The 22,794-nt window shown below is 54.6% G+C and overlaps 2 protein-coding genes across 8 annotated transcripts in view; one reads left to right on the top strand and one right to left on the bottom strand.

Annotated features, from left to right (window-relative positions):
• The window catches only part of POLL (DNA polymerase lambda), a 27,850-nt gene extending 6,573 nt beyond the window's left edge, over positions 1–21,277 (bottom strand). For 2 of the 7 annotated variants that reach the window (XM_030569787.1, XM_030569794.1), the window contains exons 1-7: positions 12,019–12,071; positions 7,326–7,494; positions 6,719–7,013; positions 5,882–6,044; positions 3,198–3,521; positions 2,345–2,518; positions 1,158–1,286 (exon numbers count right to left, since the gene is read on the bottom strand). In XM_030569787.1, coding sequence (XP_030425647.1) covers positions 1,158–1,286; positions 2,345–2,518; positions 3,198–3,521; positions 5,882–6,044; positions 6,719–7,013; positions 7,326–7,440 — 1,200 coding nt within the window. In that variant the 5' untranslated portion in view covers positions 7,441–7,494; positions 12,019–12,071. Of the gene's footprint in view, positions 1–1,157; positions 1,287–2,344; positions 2,519–3,197; positions 3,522–5,881; positions 6,045–6,718; positions 7,046–7,325; positions 7,495–10,607; positions 10,627–10,800; positions 10,905–12,018; positions 12,072–19,843 lie in introns of those variants that run through there. The other 5 variants (XM_030569790.1, XM_030569788.1, XM_030569791.1 and 2 more) reach the window with 5 other exon arrangements.
• DPCD (deleted in primary ciliary dyskinesia homolog (mouse)) lies at positions 12,105–22,794 on the top strand. Its single transcript, XM_030569797.1, has 6 exons — positions 12,105–12,182; positions 12,537–12,617; positions 13,247–13,371; positions 14,260–14,393; positions 21,294–21,396; positions 22,603–22,794. The coding sequence occupies exons 1-6, from the start codon at positions 12,119–12,121 to the stop codon at positions 22,705–22,707; spliced, it is 612 nt and encodes a 203-aa protein (XP_030425657.1). The 5' UTR covers positions 12,105–12,118; the 3' UTR covers positions 22,708–22,794.

Here is a 22,794-nt window from a genome sequence, read left to right as displayed (position 1 = left end):
ACCTCGATGCCAACTCTGCCCACATATCTATACCAGCGACACCACCACAGGACCTAACCAGATCAGCAACACCATCACCGGTTCATTTACCTGCACCTCCACCAATGTAATATATGCCATCATATGCCAGCAAGGCCCCTCTGCTATGTACATTGGCCAAACTGGACAGTCGCTACGAAAAAGGATAAATGGACACAAATCAGATATTAGAAATGGCAATATACAAAAACCCGTAGGAGAACACTTCAACCTCCCTGGCCACACTATAGCAGACCTTAAGGTGGCCATCCTGCAGCAAAAAAACTTCAGGACCAGACTTCAAAGAGAAACTGCTGAGCTTCAGTTCATCTGCAAATTTGACACCGTCAGCTCAGGATTAAACAAAGACTGTGAATGACTTGCCAATTACAAAACCAGTTTCTCCTCCCTTGGTTTTCACACCTCAACTGCTAGAACAGGGCCTCATCCTCCCTGATTGAACTACCTCATTATCTCTAGCTTGCCTACATATATATATACCTGCCCCTGGAAATTTCCACTTCATGCATCTGACGAAGTGGGTATTCACCCACGAAAGCTCATGCTCCAAAACGTCTGTTAGTCTATAAGGTGCCACAGGATTTTTTGCTGCTTTTACATGGCAGGGAACATTCCCAGCTCCCATTGCTCCACGGAGGAAAACCAGACTCCAGCTGGCCTGTGCTCAGCACCAGGCAGAACCCAGCCCTGCTGCAAACAGAAAAGCCTGGGGCATGACACTGAACTGCTCTGTGCCCCAGGAAGAGGGGGGTGGGGGATGCTCAGGGGGCGGAGGGCCAGGCACTTTGAGATCCTCAGACTGAAGTCAGTTAACAACTCGGCCCTTGGCAGCTCCTCCGAGCAGGGCAGAGTATCTGCGGCAGGACACGTCCTGCGCCTTTGCTGGACACACAAAATGAACTTCTCAAAGACTCAAAATGAGTCTGGGTCCCCTTTCATTTGTCTTTTTATTTTCATTGCTGCCCCTGCACCTTCGCCCGGCTTGGGACCCAGAGTCCCAGCTCTGCTTGGGGACAGGCTGGGAAGCTCCCGAGAGAGCCCAGCTCTGCAGGCCCAAGAGCGTGGGAACCTTTGGGTGTCAGCCCCCTGCCTGTGATTCCCTGGGCTGGGCTACTTACAGTCTGTTCTATTTCGGCAGCCTCCTCTCGCGGCATACGCTCCAGGAAGTCTTCGTAGTGCTTCAACCCTACGGCCTGCTGGCGGGTCAGCGGAGCCTTGGTGCGGATATCGTCCAGGGTCCGGAAGCCCTGCCCCAGAGTACATGGAGACATTCAGACAGGGGGATCTCTGCAGGGACTTCGCTCCTCCAGTGCCCCCAGCACGGGTCTAGGGGGTGTCACGGCTCAGCCAAGCCAGGCTGCTGGGCCTAGACCTTTCCCAGGGAAGCGACCCTACTTGTACGGCTCCCCCAGCCCGCGGGGACTCCAGTGTTCACAGGATCAATAGGCATGCGGCTTGAATGTCATGACGACGTCAGCACAGCGTTGCCGCAGGCCAGCCTGTGATGTGGGTGCCAGTCTAGCACCCAGATCAAGCCTGTTTGATTCCAACACGAAACACCCCAGGCAGCCTCTCGCAGGCCTCACCTAGGTTCTAGACCCCCACCCCGATTAAACATTCACAGGGCAGCCAAGCCATAGAACTGACGGCTCCCCACAGCTGTCCCATAAAGTCTTATCGCTTCCAGCCCTCCCTACACACTGACTTTGGTACATGCCCTGATGGCCAGTAAATCCAGGCTCTGGCAAACCAGACTGGAGTGGTGAATTTCAAGGCCACAAGCCCTTCCCCGAGAATGTCCTGCCATCAGCCCCGGCTTTTAAAATGGGGGGCTCCTGCTTGGGCACCTCCTACAATCTCAGCTGTGGCAGTACAGTCTAGGGAGAGGGGTCTCACACGCACGCAGCCCAACACCTTCAACCCACCGGAATCACCCACGCAGCCAGTGCAGTTCACAGAGCCTGAGGTCAAGTGTTCCCAGCCAGAGACACTGCTTAGCACGCTGGCTGTTGTATTTTGCACCCAGTGCTGCTTGGACAGGATTTAAGCAGCAGCCGTGTGCTTAGGGTGTTTCGAGGGGCTGATCTTGGGGTGACAGAGAAAAGAGGGGAATCCTCTGCTTGCGAAGAGACAGTTCTGAGCAGCCATGCTAAAACACTGCACGCAGGTCAAATCCTGCCAGCTGAGCACCGTGGGCAGAGGAATAGCAGGAGGGAGTGTCTGCTATGGTCCAACAGGCCTTCTCTGCTCACGGTGTCTGAAAGCGCACACACTTCATTGGGAAGGGGGAGACAATGACAATGACCTGTTGGTACCAAAACTGGGCTCTCATGACTCCTGCTCCCCAGATGTTGGAGAAGATCTCCAGCACTGCCACACTCTCGCTGATGTGGTCCAGCTTCCGCAGGTGGCCGCTCTCCAAGATCTCCAGGATCTTCTCCGCCATCCGCTTCCCGATCCCAGGAATCTTACAGGCTTCCTAAAGGCAAATGCAAAGGAGCAGCCGGCTAACGGGCAAGCTACTGAACTGCCCCAGGGCTCAGAGACGGGAAAGCCCAGGGGGCTGGTTCACACCTCTGAGCCAGGTTATCACTCAAGCAGTGGGTCACAGCACCGGAACAGCAGGGCATGGGCCCTGCACACCTCTCGGCCAGTTTACAGGCAGGCTGACTAATTGTCACGTCGTGGACAGTGTAACCGTATAACACTGATCAGACAGATTGGCAGCCGCGAATGTAACAATTGCATCAGCACCTCAGACATGCATCCTGCTCTGCCACTGGCCAGTAGCTGAGGCTTCAGCAGAAGGAGAAAGGCCCTTCCCTGCGCTGCTGCTAACTGAATGAGGCAGGAAGGAAATTACTCCAGAGCTGGGCCTGCCAGCAGAAGCTCAAGGCTCCAGTCCCCTTGCTATCTGCTTACTCCAGTTTGAAGACTCAAAAATACCACTCATGCTCAACGAAACATATTCAGGCTGACTGAAGTGCTCACGTCCACAGCCTCCCATGGCAGGGACCAACTCCAGGGAACTGCACATCTGGAGAGAGGACCAGGCAGCCTTGTGATTAAGGCCCAGGACTGAGAGTTAGGGACTGGTCCCTATTCCCAGCTCTCCTGCCGATTTCACCCTGCTCACAGGATGGTGGGTTTCTGGTTACCTGGTAAGAGGTGACTGGTTTGTGGTAGCTCTTGAGCGCACTGATGGCTTTGGAGTAGCCCAGAGCCCTCCACTTGTCCCCCTGGACAGTGTAGGCTTTTCCCAGCACTTCCAGCTTCTCTGTGATGTGCCAGTTGTGATTCTCTTTCTTGCTGTCAGAGGACTGAGCACAAACCCACTTGCCAGCAGCTGGGGGCACTGTGGCACAGCTGCCACTGGACGGCCCCGATGAGGTGTCCGGGCAACGTCCTGAAATTAGTGCTTCCAGGTCTCCCTGGGTGACGTTGGTCTCTTCCCCTTCGCTGCCTTCATCATCAGAGACCCTCTTCAGGGAGAGACAGAAAAACAGCAATGAAATAACGCTCGTCTCTCTCAAACACTTCCTTGGCACTGGTGCCAGCGCTCCCTGGGGCAGGAGGGCGGGTGTGTGCTGAAGTGCTGTTAGAAGTAGTGGGAAATGGCTGTGTTCTCTAAGGATCCATGGCTGTGTATACACTCCCACCTCCAATCACACCTAAAGCAAAGGGGAAAGAAGCAGGTGCATAGCAGGGGAGTGATTTGTGTACAGGGCTTTTGAGGTGACTAGGATGCAAGGGGTTCCACAGACGTGAGATAACAGCGGCAGTGGAATGGCTTTTATGCTCTACAGGCTGCAGCCACTAGAGAGTGACACTGTCATCCAATCAGAGCTGACATGCCCGTCAGTGGGGGGCGGTGGTTCTGCACAGATGCACATGGTGCGTCTTTAAGCAAAAGCCGGTGTTACTGAAGTTGCGCAGTTAAAAAGTCGGGCAATGTAAAAGTTGGCGTTCAGAAATCATCCACCAGCTGCGTTGCACTTCCCGGCTATTTCGTGCCACGCAGCGTGGTAGAGTTGACACTGCTGTTGGAACGTTAAGTGACAAAAAAAGCCAGGGAGTGGGAAAACGTAAACTGCAACCCCAATATGTCACTAACACCGTTTTTTGCATTTTATTTCCTAGGGAAAAAACATGAATGAAGCCTGGAGCTCAGAGTTGGCAACAAGGCTTATAAGTTCTTTAAAGCAACCTGTGCAATCTTAACTAGCCACACCTGAATGCACAGCGCACATCCACTCAAGTGCACACTTGTAGCCTTAGTCAGCCTGTGATGTGCAAATGCTCAACATTGTGTTAAATCAAAAACATTTTTTCCAAACCTAGAAAAGAGCCTATGGCTAAATGAGGCTATTTCCAAGCTAAAATTCCAACCTCACCCTTGCCTGCTATACTTGTGTCTTAAAAGAATGGTTAGAACTTTTTTTAAAGTGTTCTTTCCCCCTCACCTAATCCTCAGGATGACTCAAGAAATGTTGCTCAAATGCTTAAAAAGACTGCTTTCCTGCACAGACTAGGCCTGGGAAGTTTAATCACATAAGGTAGCTTCATGAAAAAGTTACAAGTCTGCAATCAAATCTCAACCACAGCAGATGCTGCCAAGCAACCACTATAATAAAACTCCTCCCAAAGCAGGAGGCCTGCAATGGAATCCCTACCTCTATTACAATTGCCCCTAATAGTGGGCTTCGTTAACAGTGATGATTACGACACTAGCAAGTGACGCAAAGAGAGGGGAATGCTAGGAAGGGGCCTGGAGAGATTGGAAACTTGGGCACAGGAGATCGTGCCTGTAAATATACCAGCTAATATATCCAGGGGACCAGGAGGGAGAAACCTTAACAAAGAGGAACCAGTGGACAGCAAGTTAGCTCCTGGCTGGTGTTCTGTGCCAGTGCACGGCCACGGTAACGGGGGGAAGACACCACACTACAGTGCAGAGGAGCAGCTCACTCTCTAGGTGGCCCTGGGAAGACTATGCTGGGTTCCATTCTGGAGAGCATCTTACCAAAAAGGTATCAACAAACGGGAGAGAATTCAGAAAAGGGGGAAAGGATAACGCAAGGTCTGGAGAGGCTGCCTCTGTGAGGTATTATCCAACCCCATTACTGTAGCACCTGACACCTCGCAATCCATAACGGATTTATCCTCAACACTCCATGAGGAAGGACTCTTAGCCCTACTGTGGGGAACTGAGGATAAGTGACTTGCCCAAGGTCACGCGGGAAGTCTCTGGCAGAGCACAGACCTGAACCACGTCTCAAGTCCCAGGCTAGTGCTCTAACCACTGGATCATGCTTCCTTGCTCTGAGACTGACTCACAGGGAAGGAGTCTAACAACCTGATATGTATATTCTGAGTGCAAGTGATTGGGTGCTGGGAAGCAACATGATCTCTTGTAGCTGTATGGGTGTCTGAAGGGGTAACCCCATGGAGTGGGGAACTGATTAGGGTGGGTCAGGTTGAAATATGGGATGAAGTATCAGAGAAAGCGTGCTAGTGCGCTTAGGCTGTTGAAGTCTCCCCAAGGACGCAGGGGAAAGACACTGGAGATTTCCGGCTTAGCTTGGCCAAAGCCCTGGGACTTGTTCGGCTGGGAATGGTCCTGCAGGGACAGATACTGAAAAGGTGTTTTCTCACCTCTACCATCCAGGAGAGGCAGACAGAAGCAATACCCACAGACTGAACCTGTTGGCGGCACATCACTGAAAACCCCAAACACTGTCGCTGCCCTGTTGGCTGGGGTAGAAACTGACACTCATTAGCCTTGCTAGGCTAGCACGAGCCAACAGAGCAACGTGCAGCGTGTGTTTGGGGTGACACTGACCTGGGTTTGAAGGCTTTGCTCCTGGGCTGGGCCCTGAGGCAATATGGCTCCTGTCTGTGCTTCAGCCTTCAGCTTCAGTGCTTCCTTCCCTGGCTGGGGTTGGACAGTCTCACTGCCCAAGAGCTGCTGTTCCCTCTTCTGCAGATCCCTCTCCTCCAGGTACCTGCCAGGGGCCAACATGGAGCTGAGCAGATTCACACGCAAGGAACACAAAGACTTCTCAGCCCAAACCCCAGGCTGGGAAATCCTCTCTCGTTTGGAGATGGGGCAAAGCGCTAGTGTCAGCTTTGCTCAGCCAAGTTATAGATTAATTGCTCTGGCTATGCCCGGTTCCCTCACACCTCACTGACCTGCCATGTCTACCCCTTGCTAGTCCAGCCCTGGGCTCCTCCTGCACAGCTCCGCAGATACACCTCAGGCCTCACCTGCAGCCCCCCACTAGTCCATTCCCAGTCCGTTCGTGGGCTTAACTGCCAACCTGCTCTCTGTTTTCCATCTGCAATACGCAGGAAATGGTATTTAATTGTTAAATGTTATATTAGAAACATGCCCTTGTTATCACTAATGAATTGGGAACATGTCTAGCCGTTAGAGCAGGTGACTGAGAACCAGGATTCTTGGGTTCTAATCCCAGCTGTGCTATGGACTCATTGTGTTACCTTGGCACTCTGTGCCTCAGTTTCCCCATCTGTGACATGAGAATGATATTGACCCCACTAGCAAGGGAGGTGCGTGACATCATGGATGAAAGGTCTCTGGGTAAAAGGTCAAGATCTCAGCCCAGTTCAGGCAGGGGCAGACCTGCTGCGGGGGAGTGAGGGGGTGGGGGCTGAATACCTGTCTGGGATGAAGATGCTGTACCCAGCGGTATCCAGCAGCTTCTGCTCTCTAATGCACGAGCTCAGCCAGGCTGCCTTCACGAGCTGGATCCCTAGGGGAAGCCTGGCCAGTCTCAGGAGGCGAAAGGCCCGGTCGCAGTCCATGTCTTCCGCCACTATGACGTGCGTCACCTCTGAGGAGAGCTGGCTGCGGACGCGACCCCCCTTCTGGACAATCTGCGTGTGAAAGATCTCTGCCCTGGCCCGCCCGATGCCCACTGGCAGCACGTAGGCTGTGATCGGCTTCAGCCACTCTACAAAGAGGAGGCACATGGACACGTGGGAACTGCTTCCCAAACCGAACAGGTTACACGCCTTGCACGGCATTACTGGGACTGCCAGAGTGCCTGGCCCCAGGACGACAGAGACCACGGGGTGCCCTGGCTTGACGCTCAGAGTTGCCTAGCCACAACCCCCTCTTTACCACCACCACCACCACCCCCCCGATATCAGCGTTGCTTGGCACCAAATGACCTGACAGTACTTCAGGAAAGATCTCACCCTACATCTGCAGTTAAACAGGGACATGAGTCTGACAGACTGTGTGGAATGGGTGTGGGATGTACCTTCAATGCTCCCCGTTTCCTCCTCTTTCGGGACCTTTGGAGGGACCTTCCTCTCTGAGTCATCCCTCATCTTCTTTCTCTTTGGAAAGGCTTTGACGATTCCCCTGGGCTCCATGGCTTATCACTACAGGTTGTCCCCTCCCTGGGCAGGCAGTTAACGTTCCACTCACTGAATACCAAAGATAAAGACAGGAATTGTTTAGAATGCCACCATGTGGGCAAACGTGTTTCCCTAACTGAGTTCTCAGAAATGGCTGAATCGTTTTTACTGAAACTTTCCAAAAATATTCAGCCTGAGGTAGATACCCATAAAGGACGATTTCAGCTACAGTTTGGCAAAGTTATAAGCAACTGAAAAGAGGTTCTTATAATGGAACATGTCAGATAACTAACTGCAGGCATCGCTATCAGCTCTGCATATAGTAATCACCTTATAGCCACTTCCCAGCTTAGACCAAGGAACAGATTCCTCCAGCACTGAAATGCAGCCACCTCTGGGGTGGGATGTGGCGGCTGTTTAACACTCAGACACCATCACTGCCTAGGACAGCAAAAGAAGGAGAACCTAGTCTCCCGCTTCAGCTGCAAGTGAAAATTAGCAAGGTATAAAGTAACTAACTGAATTCATATTTGGTCACACCACCAGAGTTAACACCCTAAAAATAACATTGGATCTTGCCTCAGGGCAGGGGCTGGACTACGCGGCCTTTCCAGGTCCCGTCCAGCCCTACATTTCTAAGTGACTGTGATCTTTAATGACCATCCACAAGCGATCAAGGCCTTTGTTTTCATCCCATCCAAAAGCCAGAACCCTCCGGCACCATGGTCCACTAGCACTATGCTGGAGCTTTGATTCTCTGTGGACTCTGAGAGGGTCCAATTCCTTCAGCACTGGGTTTTGCTAAGAGATCACTCATCCAGGTACTGAGGCAGCCCGACCCCGCGTGGCTTGCAAGATATAATACACCCACAATCAGGGTATGTCTACATCTACAATTTTGTAGCGCTGGTTATTACAGCTGTATAGGGCCAGCGCTGCAGAGTGGCCACACTTACAGCAACCAGCGCTGCAAGTGGTGTTAGATGTGGCCACACTGCAGCGCTGTTGGGCGGCTTCAAGGGGGGTTCGGGGAACGCGAGAGCAAACCGCGGGAAAGCAGGTCTCCTTCCCCGCGGTTTGCTCTCGCGTTCCCCGAACCCCCGTGCAAGCAGATCTCCTTCCCCGCGGTTTGCTCTCGCGTTCCCCGAACCCCCGTGCAAGCAGATCTCCTTCCCCGCGGTTTGCTCTTGCGTTCCCCGAACCCCCGAACAAGCAGATCTCCTTCCCCGCGGTTTGCTCTCGCGTTCCCCGAACCCCCGAGCAAGCAGATCTCCTTCCCCGCGGTTTGCTCTCACGTTCCCCGAACCCCCCTGCAAACGGCGGGGAAGGAGACCTGCTTGCTCGGGGGTGCGGGGAAGGAGACCTACTTGCACGGGGGTTCGGGGAACGCGAGAGCAAACCGGGGAAGGAGACCTGCTTCCCCGCGGTTTGCTCTCGCGTTCCCCGAACCCCCCTGCAAACCGCTGGGAAGGAGACCCGCTTGGGGGGGGATTCGGAGAACACCGGAGCAAACCGCGGGGAAGGATACCTGCTTGATTACCAGAGAGGCTTCCTCAGGTATGCTGGGATACCTGCTTATTCCACGGAGGTCAAGAAAAGCGCTGGTAAGTGTCTACACTTGATTACCAGCGCTGGATCACCAGCGCTGGATCCTCTACACCCAAGACAAAACGTGAGTACGGCCAGCGCTGCAAACAGGGAGTTGCAGCGCTGGTGATGCCCTGCAGATGTGTACACCTCCTAAGTTGCAGCGCTGTAACCCCCTCACCAGCGCTGCAACTTTGTGATGTAGACAAGCCCTCAGTCTGGTTCTAACAGGAACACAAAGTTAAGCGTCCATACAAGGCCAACACAACCCTGTAGTTGGTTTTCAACACTGTAGGGGAAGATTTAACTTACGAAAGAAAAAGAACCTGTACGTTTTAAAAATTCTAATTCATGAAAACATTTCTGTTCCTATGAAGCTTTGTCAGATGCGTCCTTTAAAAAATGACATTCTGGGGCCTGAAGTAAAATCCTCTTGGACTCTTCAGAGATTTCCACTACGTTGCAAACAGATCCAATACCCCAGAGATCATTATGGGCCAAGAATACTAGAAGTGGGGTTGCTGCACTGATCCCAGCCTGGACTGCACCACATCCCAGCCAGGCAATTCAGGGCAAGGAGCAAGGTGCTGTGATTTGGGGGCAGAAGCGGGGGTGCACCAGAGCTCACTGCAGGCATTTCAAAAGCAACCAGCAGGGTGGATAAAAAAATCAATTATTTTTAAAAATTAAAAAAAAAAATCAGATTTTTGTTGATAAAATGCTTTTTGAGGAAAAAACCTATCTAAAGATAGTTTGAATTAAGATAGCTCATTATAGCGCAAAGATATCTCATCATGGAATAGGGGTTATAAATTCTAATTCTATAGTATGAGACAATATATTCATGTCATGTTTAAGAAAAGTTTTGTAAATGAGTTCCAATAGTTGATGTATTAGTGACCCAATCTTATAGAGTTCCAGGAGCTTCTGTATCGATTATTTCGGTTTATCTTTCTATCTACCCAATGGGACTCAGTGCTCAGTCTAGAAGATACCATCAGAGATGCTTAGTTTTGCAGTTCCCAAACTGTGGATTTGTGTCTCCAGAAGTAACATGCTTGTTAAAAGCAAAAATATTTTAAAATAAATAAATAGAGAAATAACAGACCTCAACCCTACTGTCCCTCTGCAAATTTGTGTACACAGAGTCAATCCCTTACCTCTCTATAAAAGTGCAAAGTTTCAAAAAGGTCAAGGAACAGAAGACTATTGGGAGGTGGAATAGATCTGGACAAGAAGTCTGGAGATAAATGTGAGAAGGGAGGGACATATGCCTGCTTTGTTAAAATATTACACATTTGCTGTTGAAGAAAAAAATCCAGAATACTTAACGTTGCTGTTTTAGTTAAATAAAACAATTTAATTGTCTGGTGATGTTCTCCTCCTAATACAGCATGGCAAGAAAATCCTCCAAATATTAATGATTAACCTGCTGAATTGGAGATAGTTCACCTCCCAATGACTTCATAAATATCTGCTTCAATTACCTTTGGTAAATGAAATAACCAAACAATCATTCATTTTCTGATATAGCTGCAAAACTAATCTAAAAAGTTTTCAAAATAAATCACTGTTTAAAAATGTATCGTGTGTACCTTCTACATCTCTGAGTTGTGAAGAATACGTATTAAGGTTATAACAACCAACAAGAATGCACTTTTATGTAGAAAATCATGATTAAATCAAGTCTTCCTCACTAGTGATTTAAATCAAATCCACTCTGGCAACCAGTGATTTGGATGCCTCTATCTCCGGGTACCAACCCTGAGACCCGCACTCAGCACTTACTGTGGACCAGACCCCTTTACGGGATCTCATGTCAGGGGTGGGGGAAGGGAGAAAGGACCCCTGGTGCCCCACACTGGGGGGGAGGGGAGAAGGGGCCCCAGCCATGGGGGAGCGGTAGCAAGAGGGGCCCCCGTACCCCACACTGGGGAAGGGGAGAGGAGGGGCCCCAGCCGTGGGGGCGGGGAGGGGGCCCCATACCCCACACTGGGGGGAGGGGAGAGAAGGGGTCCCAGCCATGGGGGAGGGGAGGGGAAGGGGGCCCGATACCGCACACTGGGGGAGGGGAGGGGGGAGAAGAGCCCCCAGCCATGGGGGGAGGGGAGGGGGCCCCGTACCCCACACTGGGGGGAGGGGGGAGAAGGGGCCCCAGCCATGGGGGAGGGGAAGGGGGCCCCGTACCGCACACTGGGGGAGAGGAGGGGGGAGAAGAGCCCCCAGCCATAGGGGGAGGGGAGGGGGCCCTGTACCCCACACGAGGGGGAGGGGGGAGAAGAGCCCCCAGCCGCGGGGGAGGGGAGGGGAGGGGAAGGGGGCCCCGTACCCCGCACTGGGGGAGGGGGGAGAAGGGGCCCCAGCCATGGGGGAGGGGAGGGGAGGGGGCCCTGTACCCCGCACTGGGGGCGGGGGGAGAAGAGCCCCCAGCCGCGGGGGAGGGGAGGGGAGGGGAGGGGAAGGGGGCCCCGTACCCCGCACTGGGGGAGGGGGGAGAAGGGGCCCCAGCCATGGGGGAGGGGAGGGGAGGGGGCCCTGTACCCCGCACTGGGGGAGGGGGGAGAAGAGCCCCCAGCCGCGGGGGAGGGGAGGGGAGGGGAGGGGAAGGGGGCCCCGTACCCCGCACTGGGGGAGGGGGGAGAAGGGGCCCCAGCCATGGGGGAGGGGAGGGGAGGGGGCCCTGTACCCCGCACTGGGGGAGGGGGGAGAAGAGCCCCCAGCCGCGGGGGAGGGGAGGGGAGGGGAGGGGAAGGGGGCCCCGTACCCCGCACTGGGGGAGGGGGGAGAAGGGGCCCCAGCCATGGGGGAGGGGAGGGGAGGGGGCCCTGTACCCCGCACTGGGGGAGGGGGGAGAAGAGCCCCCAGCCGCGGGGGAGGGGAGGGGAGGGGAGGGGAAGGGGGCCCCGTACCGCACACGGGGGGAGGGGAGGGGGGAGAAGAGCCCCCAGCCGCGGGGGAGGCCGGAGACCCCCCGCGAAGGAACCAGCCCCCCCCCCCGCCACTTACTAGTCGGGCGCGGCAGCCTGGGAGGGGGCGGGGCCTCGCGCCCCTACTTCCGGGCCCGGCGGAAGTGCGCCGGTTGCCATGGCGACGCGGCCTAGCCGCCATGGCGGGGCCGAGCTGGCTGGAGCGGCTGCGCGGGGCCCGCAAGAGCGCGCTGCTGCAGGACGGTACCGGCGGCTCGGGCCGGGCGGGACCTGGAGCCGCGGACACGCGGGGCGGCGGGGGCAGGGCCCAGACCCCCCAGCCCATCGGCAGCCCCTCCCTGCACGCGGGGGCGGGGGGCGATGGGCGCGTGGGGGGAGGGGCCGGGGTCAGGGCACGTGAGGTGAGATAAGGGGGAGGGGCCAGGGATGATGGGGGAGGGGCTGGGGAGGTGATGGGGGAAGGGCCCGGGTCAGGGCACGTGGCGGGAGGGGCCGGGGATGTTGGGGGAGGGGCTGGGGGAGGTGAAGGGAATGGGCCAGGATGATGTGGGGGGCTGTCCCCTGGGTCTGGCCTCACCTTGCCCCTGTTGTGTGTAGGGAAGAGGAAGGTCCATTACCTGTTTGAGGATGGGCTGGAGATGGCTGAGGAGTACGACCTGAAGACCAGCCAGCTGCTGGGTAAATGAGATCCCCTGAGCTGGCCCCGGAGTTTCCATTAGTAACGACCCCCCCCCCCCAGCCTGGCGCAGCAGGAACATGGCACCAGACAGGCGGTTGGCCAGGATGCAGCTTTTCCCCGGCCTGCTGCAGCGTCAGTTCTGCCAGCGGTTACCCGCCTGCAATGCCCAGGGACTGCAGCAGGGCCAGCCTGGCTGTGAGTGAGAGCGGAACTGGGCCCAGCGTGGCAGAATGGCATTGCCATTTGCGTTGGCCAAGGGTGCAGGGTAGGAACACGTACCCTGGTGAAAATTGCCACAAGGGCTTCAGTTGCCTCAGATGGTCAAGCTTTTGGTTTTGTCTCCCTCCAGAGTCAGCCTCTGCAGTGAACACAGAGTATTGATTCAGTGCCAGCTCAGAAAGCAGAGCTCCTGCCGCTGAGCCACTGACACCACTTGCTGAGTTCAGCTGCATGCGGAGCAGCAGGCAGTCATCTGGCCTTTGGGGGAAAGGACTATGGTGGTCATGGGAATGAGACCCCATCAAACCCCTAGTCTGACGCAGCTAAGGCTCTGCCTGAAGGTTTGCTGGGATTTTTCACCAAAGAGCAGCTTAAAGAAAAGGAGTGACCTTTCTTTTTTCCTCCACAGCTAGAAAGTGGCGAGAGAAGACTGCTCTGGGGAGCTCCGGCAAGTGGCAGGTTGAGGTGGGAGAGCCAACCAGCCACACTGCGGGAGCGCTGGAATCCGAGCTCATCAAGGAAAGCAGCTCCAATGTACGTGAGGTGGTCCTGCTCACAACAGTAACTAGACAAGCTGCAACCACTGAGTGGCTGGGAGGCTGCGGTTATGGCTTATCTCCTTGGACTTGCTGCCAGAGTAGAACACTAATCTCTGGGGCCACCCCTCAGCTGTGTTAAGACTCAGGTCTTTGGCATCCAGAAGGCAGGGGACTGGGGAGAAAAGGAAAGGCCTTGCTGTCTCCAAGGGACTTGTAGGTTTCCTAAGTGGATGAATCTCATTTCTTGCCCTGCTGGCTGCCTCGGTTGTCTGTCCTCCATGAAGCAGCTTGAAAGGGCACCTGGAAATTCCAGTGAGTGTGAAGCACTGAGAGGGTGACAGCGCCAGTGCCTGCTATTTATGTCACACATGCAGTGCTTTATGCCGGTTCGTCAATCCTCCTAGGAGGGGTGGAGGGTCAGACTTTGTCTCCATTCTACAGCTGAGGAAATCGAGGCCCACAGACAGGCCCAGGGCAGCACAAGTTAGTGGCAAAGCCAGAACTAGACTCCAGCAGTTGTGGATTTGTAGCCCAGGTTGCTGCTGTCGCCCCTCCCATGAGGAAGGGCAGTGAGTAGTTCCTGGAGAGCCTGAGGCCAGATTTCCTTGTATCAATGGCAGCAGAAGTCTCCCTGGCCCACCTACTCATGGGAGAGTGATCGAGAGGAAACCTACCCTCATGGGCCCTGCTCAGCAAAAGTGCAGGTGCTGCAATGGGAACAGGGAGAGGGAGTGCAGGAAGCTCCCTGGGTGCCTCATCACAGGCTCCGTATTCAGACTGGAGCGCCTGTCTGCCACTCCTGGCCCCAGTCAGTAACCTTAGCCCATAACCTCGGGAGCCCACCCCAGCTCTGTCCCATCGGCCATGTCTGTGTTTACTGTAGCCCATCTTTGTGAGGAGAGACACTCAGACCAGTTTCCAGTGGCGCATCCGGAACCTGCCCTACCCCAAAGAGGTCTACAGTGTCTCCGTGGAGAAGGAGCAGCGCTGCTGTGTCGTCCGTACCACCAACAAGAAGTCAGTAAGCACAGCACAGCACAGCACTGCCTTCACCGAAACTGCCTTGCTTGTTTGGATTGGAGCTGGCTAGAGCCAGAGGGGGAACAGGTGATCAGACTGGGGAGATGTTCTCTCCAACCTCAGGGGGAGAGTGGGGTGGCCTGATCAATTTCTTGGGCGATTTATACACATGGCTTTGCAGACCCCCTCATCCCCACCACTAGTCAACTCTTGGGCTCCCCAAACAGTTCTGCTGCACCTCAGTCCTCTCCTGCAGCACCCTCCGGTATTCAGGCCTGGGCCCCCCAAAATACCATAGGCAGTGGTTCCTCCTTTCCTCTTCCCTACAGTGGGGCCATCCTCCCAACCCCCTTAATGCATCTCAGATATAACCTAGTCAGACAGTTCACTGATATCTGTTCTGAGGCCAACCTGCAGGGGAGGGTGGGGCATTATACCTTAGAAAGTGTAAATGCCTCTTGTGCCTCAGTGTGGTGAAGCAAACTGCAGAGTGTGTCTGTAATGGATGGAGCCAGTCCTCGCCCAGCACAGCTCTCCCTGCCTTTCGTGGGGGAAGGCCCTCTGGGGGCACTGCAAGGACCACTGACCAATCCCACTGCCTCACACTGACTGAGCACTGCCCAAGGAAGGGCTTTCTCTACCCTCTGTCCTCTTACAAACCCTCTGATGACCAGGAGATAGAATCTAGAGCTGGGGAAGATCCAGAACCCCTCCCAGCCAGCTCCCTGCTGCTTGCAATTCTCCCCAGTTCAGTAGCCTCTTCAGCTGTCAGTAACCTGGGGCTTGCTCCCTTCCCTAGATCACCGATGTAAAATAGGCCCTACTCTGATCTGGGGGGTACTCTCCTGGATACAGCCCCATAACTTGACATTGAGACGCTAATCAAATTCATCCATCAGGGTGCCTGAAGCCACAGGAGGAGACTGTACTCAAGGACCATTGTAACTACCTAGATTGGGGGTGGGGACATAGCCAGCTGCAGAAAGGTGCCTCAATTACCCCAAAACAGGTCAACTTTCTGATCTAGAAGTAGAGAATGCAACCAATGGCGAAGCCAGCCCGGATCTGCTATGGGTAGGGAGAAGCTGTCAGAATAAAAGGAAGCTTAGGTCTGTCCACACAGCAGAGGGCAGTGAGCCCCCAGCCCAGGTAGATACTCACATGACCTTGGCTTGAGCTCGCACACTGACAACTGCAGGGTGGATGCTGTAGCAGGGGCTCTCAAGCCCATCCGAGCCCCTGGCTCTGAGCAGGGGTGGCTAGCCCAAGTCTCCCCTGGAGCCACAGCGTTCACACTGCTGTTTCTAGCCTGCTAGCACAAGTGTCACCTCGATGTAGACATACCCTCTGAGACCTGCAGCAGCCCCTGGCTTGTTAAATAGAACTCCCTGCTGTATAATGACACGGTGCTTTGTGCACCGAATGAGACCGGCTCTGCCCCAAAGCGTTTGCAGTCTGGGTTCAGACACGGGCCTGCAGACCTGGGGACAGAGGAGGAGAGTTCAGACAGTGGGGAAGGAGGGATGTGAATGAAAATTCTCTTTCCCTCTGTGTGCGAAAGGGCCTACGTGCAAGTCGGGGACATTCCAGGGGTTGCTTAGCAGGAGCTGGAGGCAGCTGCTTTGTTCTGCTCTTCCCCATCTTCGAACAATGTCGCTGTAGCCAGAGAGAAATGAGTTTACTGGGGAGAAACCCGCTCTGGAATGGCCCTGCTTAGCACCCAAGCCGTTCTCGTCCAGCTCCTCGTAACTGGCTGTAGGTGGTGCTGTTGCCAAATAACTGTTCCTTTCTCTCCGAGCCGCCGCGTGTGCCAGTGCACAAGGCCTGCGCCAAAGCAAAGAGAACAAGTGGGAGTGGTACCCCCCCTGCCCAGTGCCCCGCAGTCACAGAGAGGGGGGATGCACTAGGAACGGGGCATGGCCACTCCTCAGCACTAGGAACGGGGCATGGCCACTCCTCAGCACTAGGAACGGGGCATGGCCACTCCTCAGCACTGAATAACCAGACGCGCGGTAGGATGGGGGTAGAGATGCCTTTGCTCCCAAGGAAGTGCTGAACATTTGGGGTTGTCAGCCTGGGGAGGTGCAGGCTGAATCCACACAGCAGGGACTCGAGGGGGAAGAGTGGCCAGTTACTCAGACAGAACCATGTCTCGGGGGCTGAACCGAAGAGCTGCCTCACACACAGCCAGGCTCATCCTTTCCCCCAAGGCTCAACATCACGCAGCTCAGGTTTGTTCCACCTGCTCGGAGCACTGAGCAGGGTCCAGGCAGCTACCTCCCACGCCCTCAATGTGTGTGGTTGTAGAGGGGTTTCTGTGCAGAGCTGGCAACCCTTCCTTTTGCCTCTGGAGAGCTGTTTGCGTGACAAGAACGGCAACGTTTTGGCTGCAGGCCAACCTATGATGGTGCATAGAGTTTTGCACGTGTGTACATTTGCCATTTTCACCTTGAAGCTCGTTCACCAGCTGGCAGGTGGGGAGGGGGCGGGCGGACAGGGCCATTCACAAATCCTCAGGAGAGTGAGTGGTTGGGCACAGGAGTACTGAAGTGCCAGGCCATTTCACTAAGCTGGAGGGAAGGATACTCACTGCCTAGGCAGCGTTAGATGACTGCTGCTAGGACCTAGAAGCATTTTTATCAGAACCTCTCCCATCAGTCACTTAACTAGTAGCCTTGGAGCTGAAATTGGCCGTGTCTGACTTCTTCTTATTTAGGGTTTTAGCTGGCTCCCCTTCTAATCAGTGGGTGTTCTTCCCTTCACTGGCAGCGTGCTCGGTGCTGTACAGTAGAACACCAGAGTTACGAACTGACCAGTCAACTACACAGGTCATTTGGAACTGGAAGTATGCAATCAGGCAGCAGCAGAGACCCAAAAAAAAGGCCAGTGCAGTGCAGTGCTGTGTTAAACATCAAATACTCAAAAAAATTAAGGGAAAGCAGAATTTTTTTCCTGTAGAGTTTCAAAGCTATATTAAGTCAATGTTCAGTTGTAAACTTTTGAAAGAACCACCATAACTTTTTGTTCAGAGTTGCGAACGTTTCAGAGTTATGGACAACCTCCATTCCCAAGATGTTCGTCACTCTGAGGTTCTACTGGACAATCCCAGGGCCTGGCTTTGCAAGAGGCTGAACACTTTTAGTGCTCCCTGTTTTCAATGGCACTCAGAGGTCCGCTGGCTATGGCAGGATCACAGGCCTGTGGAGGACAGTGTACTAGCAAAGATAACGTGTTATGCTCCAGGCAGCACATGTTCTGAAAGGGTGACTTCTCCTCCCACAGCAGGGAGAGTCAGAAGAGACTCCATTCAAGCCAGTATGGTTACACAGCTATAAAGCTAGTGAGAGATCAGAATCACACCCCAAGCCAATACAGACCAAGCACATCCATAGGGCAGGGCCTGGACTGTCTGTGTTTTGTGCGTGGGTTATTGTGGCAGAGTGTTAAGGAGGGAGCTGAAAGTTGTTAGCCTGCAGATGGAACTTCAGGTCACTCAGAAAGGGCTTTCGTTTACAGCTGCCATGTTACCTCAATGACAAGTACCTTGGCCGTGTCTGAGGAACCTTGCTATGGAAATAAAGTTAAAAGGATCTGAAAATTGCTCTCCTTAAAGGACCATCACCTCCACTGACCACGCTGCAACCTGAGTGGGATCAGCGAGGAGCTTTACAGCTGTCCAGTTTGTGCTTTGGTTTTTAAATGAGTTCTCATTTGTTTCCTGCTGACTCTAGGACAAGTTTGCGCAGGGAGGAGCTAGGAGTAGTAGTTCTGGAAGTAGCAGCAGCTGAAGCAAGTTACAGAGCAGGCTAATGTCCCTTGTGGACAATTCGGGTAGCTTACTTGGTCCTAGGCCCCTGGTGCCCAATTCTGTCCACAGCCAGTGGGAGCTCCATCACTGACTTCATTACGTAGGATCATGCCCCCTACAGATGACAGGTGCATTGGGCACAATGAATTCTGGATCCAGACCCTACCTGACTAGTAATAAGCAGACATTGGTAAAGGAAATGAATCCGCAGGTGGTTAATGCACCATCACAGGAGAGAAATTAACCATTCCAGAGTTCCCACAGCACTTGGCATTTCAGTTAACTCCTTACCCAGGGGAACAGAGCAGTTCAACGGGGAGGGGTTCTGACTGGGACTCTGGCGCTAAGTCCTCAGTTACTACATTGCAGTAAAGGGTTTTGTAAATAGAATTCTCTCTTCAAGTAAACCCATTTCAAACAAGACTAGCAATGAATTCACTTCAGCAACACCACCTCTGCCAGCATCTAGTCAAGGAGCGGCCCAGGAGTGCAGGTCTGACCTCTGCCACAAGGGGAGAGCCAAGGGCAGAGAATCCAGTCGCCGGAGCAGGGCTAACAAATTCATTTGCCGGCCTCTGAGCAAGAGTCAAATACCCAAGGCAAGGGGTGCTGGTGGCTTCCATCCAGTCGCTCCCATTCCCTCTGGCCACGGGGAAGGCTGCTCAAGTGGGATTTGCCTAAAACCTCTTGCTGTAAAATAAATCCATTAGAGTAAATTCTGAAAACAAAACCGCAAAGCCACCTCCTCCCCGCCCGTCGAACCTGATTCAATTCTTGAAGCCAGAGGTAGCGTTAATGTTACAAGGAGGAGGGGGATGGCCAGGCAGATCTGGTTTCCTTTGATCTTGTCACAGATTTGAGTTTGAGGCCAGTCAAAGCCATTCTTCTCCCCTGCTCCTTAGTCCTGGGGCAGCAGAAGGCTGGTGTTTCCATTGATGGCTCCCGAGCCCTTTCAGACAGTGGGTTTTTCTGTGTACTGCGGTTTTGTCTAAGCGGTAACACTTCCTTACCATGTCTTTGTGTTCATCTAATCTCTGCTGTTTAACCTTTGACACTTCCATTATGATCCATGTCTGCCACCTTTCCCAAATACCGACAGCAGCGACAACACAGAGTGGTTTGAGCCCTGCGGTAACAAACCGCTTGCATTCCTCCTGAGCGGGAGAGCTATTTACCCTTTGTATCTGTTTTCACCAGGACTTGGAAAATAAACTAGCTGCACTTGGGACAGAGGTAGAGAGACGCTGGGCTTCATGCAAAGCCAGCTTAATGGAGGCGAATCCCTCATGCCCTGACAGCAGGAAATAAACCCTTTTCCGGTCGGTTTGGGGCACCTTGGGGCCAGAAACGTGTCAGTTTCACAGACCAGTGGGGCTGCAGGCCTTGGTGGAGGATGAAAGCTTGAAACCTCAACAAGGGCTGGAGGGGGGATGGAACCATCTCCATGGAGGGTGTCAGCCCTCAGAGGGAGAGGATGTCTTCCCACAGCAGCCAATGCCAGGTGCCCCAGAGGGAACGAACAGAGCAGGGGACCATCGAGTGATCCATCCCATCACCCATGGGGCTCTGTGCCTTACCTCAGGCAAGAAAATGAGGGTACAAGGGTTTATTAGTGTGTTAATGGGCCATGTGCACCTACCTCCTTCCTTCCCTGGATTAGTCTCTGCTCCTGCACACAGCATGAAGCTCCCCAGACTACACCGTGAAGCTGTTCTTGGTTCTGGCTGCCCAGCCGAGAGTGGGGCAACAGAGGTGGGTGCTGCCCCTTTCTCCACATCCCACGCTGGCCCAGACACCCTCAGCTGGGTGCAGGGTAGCAGCAATGGCAGCGGGAGATGGGACTACACGGAAAGGTGTCAGGAAGCAGGCTGCCGACAGTCCCTTTTTGTAGGGGGCCAGCATGATCACCCCGGAATCCTGTGTCCCAAGAGCGGCACCACGTCACCAGAGAACTTGACAAAGTCAGGGCAGTTCTGAGAAGAACAATAGAAGCGACTGGGGGACCGGACAGCTTGATTCAAACAACTGAACGTTTATGGCTCCCGGAAGAGATGGCCAAGCAGTGGAGATGCTGCTGCACCTGTTTCAAGAAGAGAGGAGTGATTTCGGATGGGCCCTGGGGGAGAACTAGGCGGGAGGAGATCGGGTGAATAAAGGGGCAAGTTTGAGGTTCAGTAACAAGGAGACCTTGCTGAGCCAGCACAGCGGACACCCAAATAGTTCCCCAGGGGATGAGAGCTCCAGCCATGGGGACATTTAAAGCCAGAAGTGACCAAATACTGACTGTGTTGGAAGGCACAAGCCTGCACGGAGCCCCAGGTGATGGGCTGGTTGGGACCCAAGGAGCTTTTCATTCGGATTTCTATGGCTCTGATTACAGGTCCTGAAGCAAGTCCCTCCCTGGGCCTGGAGAGAGCAGCAGACACCGGTACCAGCTAGTAATGCTGCACTTCAGGAACATCAGGTGCCTCTTCCCTTGGGAGCGCCGCCGTCCTCTCTGCGCCGAGCAGACCCCGGAGGAAGCACGAGGCTGTCCTGTATGCACCTCGCCAGGCCAGCAGCACTCCATCTCGGAGCCCTGGTGCTGAGACAGTGGGAAGCAAGGCCCTGCCTACGTCGGCCCCTTGTTCTCAATCTGCTTGGAAGCTCGGGCCAGATTTGGAGAAGCCAGGTTCTGAGACATGCTTGGCTCAAAGGATGCAGCCATGGCATCACCTCGCCTCTTGCTATGGCACCAAGGAATTGCAAAAGCAGCTAGAGCGCATCTGGCCTGGGCCCCTCCTGACGGCAGGGCTGCCTTTTCAAGAGCATCTGCTCCTTTCGCATCCTTCCATCTCTGGGTTCCCCACAGCAGATACCTGGGGTCGGATTTGCAGATGTGCAGAGCACCTGGAGCGGGGGCTGGGGTGCTCAGCTCCTCACCACAGATCGGTAGCCACTTGTGAAAGTTTGGCCCGAGGGAGGTGCAGGCAGGGCTCTGGCTGAGGGGGGTGGGAGCAGACTGGCCCGCCGAAGGGTGGTGCCAGTGTAGCAGAGTCACCTCGCTGGTGTGCAGGACAGAATTTCAGTCTCTCCCCTCTCTTGTGCAGGTATTACAAGAAGTTCCCCATTCCTGACATGGACAGATACCAGCTTCCCCTGGACGCGGCTGCCCTGAGCTTCACTTACGCCAATGCCACCCTCATCATCACGGTGAGGTTCCAGCCCACGTGGGAATACTGGGCCCTGAGCTTCACAGCCTCTGTTTCACAGCTCGGGAAAGGGAGGCCGAGAGGAATTTATTTGCCTGTGGTCCCAGAGCTGACCTGCCTGATGGATGCTCGTACGGTGGCTTGGGGAGCCAGTGTATGTGCTGACAGTCCGCCCATTGCCAGACAGCCCTGGGGCGCAGGGACGTGCTCTGGGCCTGAGACACTCACACTCTGAATAGCACAAGGTGTCACAGAAGGGCCTTCTCCAGTGCTGCCCCCGAGGCCTGGAACTTGCCCCCTCTCCTTGGTCAGACCCTCTGTCCCCAGCTCACTTTTCCTGGGAGCCCATCAGTGTTACCCCCCCGGTGCAGGGCTGCTTTCCTGCGCTGAGTCTCGCACACAGGCGCACCCAGTGCCTTGGGCAGGGGAGGATGTGCCAAACCTGCAGGGAGACACATCTGTGGGCAAACAATAGGAGCTCAAGGTACTCACCAGCTGTGGGGGAGGGAGTGGCTGCTTGCAGCCATCAGAGGCAAAACGGTTACCCCAGAGCTGCAGCTCCTTGTCTGTCCCAAATAGAAACGGCCAGCGACCAGCAGAGTCTGCTGGGAAAGGATCCTGGTCAAGAGGGAACTGGAGGCAGCGTTCAGGGCCCTCTGCTGCTCCAGAAGAACTAGGCCAGCCGGACCATCCTGTAGCTCTGGTCCAACCCGCCTGCCGCAGGCTAGGGCATTTCCCTGGCTGTACGGTGGCTGTACCGGACGAGGGAGCTCCCAGGGAGATGCTGGCTGTGGGCTGGGGTCTCCAGCTCCCTGCCCTCCAGCACCAACCCAAAATCTATTACAAACCTCGGTCAAGAATTCAGCACGCACTGAAACTTGCCAGGGTTCTCCTGCTCCGCTGCTTTGTCCTGCACAAGGAGGTTCCTTCCACATGGCTGGGGCGGTACCCGCTTGGGAGAGAAGGGGGAGCTGCAGGGCTCTCAAGGTCAACCTGGTACCTTCTGCCTGTCCTCTAAACCCATGCCAAACCGTGGCCAATGGTCCCTAGCCAGGGTGCTGCCCCCTTCCCCCAGAGAGCACCAGTCGGATACAGGCAGGCAGCAAAGGAGGCACATTTCACATTGCTTCCTGCCTGGATCTATGCTGCTGGCCATGCAGTGCCAGTCTGAACGGGAGCTCTGAGCGGCCGTGTCTCTTCCCTGCAGTACCGGAAGCCCCAGGAGATCCTGGCTGTGGAGGAAGAGCTGCAGAAGGAGCTGCAGAAGATCAAGGCTGCTAACGATGGGGATGGGGAGTGCAAGACCCAGTAGGCGATGGCTGCGGTGGGGGTTGGGGTTCTCCTGGCAGAACCGCGCACTATTTATTTTGCTTTTTTCTAGTAAAATGATGCCCATGGG

This window comes from Gopherus evgoodei, chromosome 7 (assembly GCF_007399415.2).
Source record: "Gopherus evgoodei ecotype Sinaloan lineage chromosome 7, rGopEvg1_v1.p, whole genome shotgun sequence".
Lineage (NCBI taxonomy): Eukaryota > Metazoa > Chordata > Testudines > Testudinidae > Gopherus > Gopherus evgoodei.
The sequence above is the reverse complement of the archived record's forward strand: the minus strand, read 5'-3'. Positions and strand labels throughout refer to the sequence as shown.

What these genes read in the sequence shown, in the direction of transcription:
- DPCD (XM_030569797.1), top strand. Translation starts at nt 12,119, where the DNA reads ATGGCGGGGCCGAGCTGGCTGGAGCGGCTGCGCGGGGCCCGCAAGAGC. An exon ending in GAAGACCAGCCAGCTGCTGG is followed by an intron (nt 12,618 to 13,246) that starts GTAAATGAGATC and finishes TTTCCTCCACAG; the next exon opens with CTAGAAAGTGGCGAGAGAAG. An exon ending in TCAAGGAAAGCAGCTCCAAT is followed by an intron (nt 13,372 to 14,259) that starts GTACGTGAGGTG and finishes TGTTTACTGTAG; the next exon opens with CCCATCTTTGTGAGGAGAGA.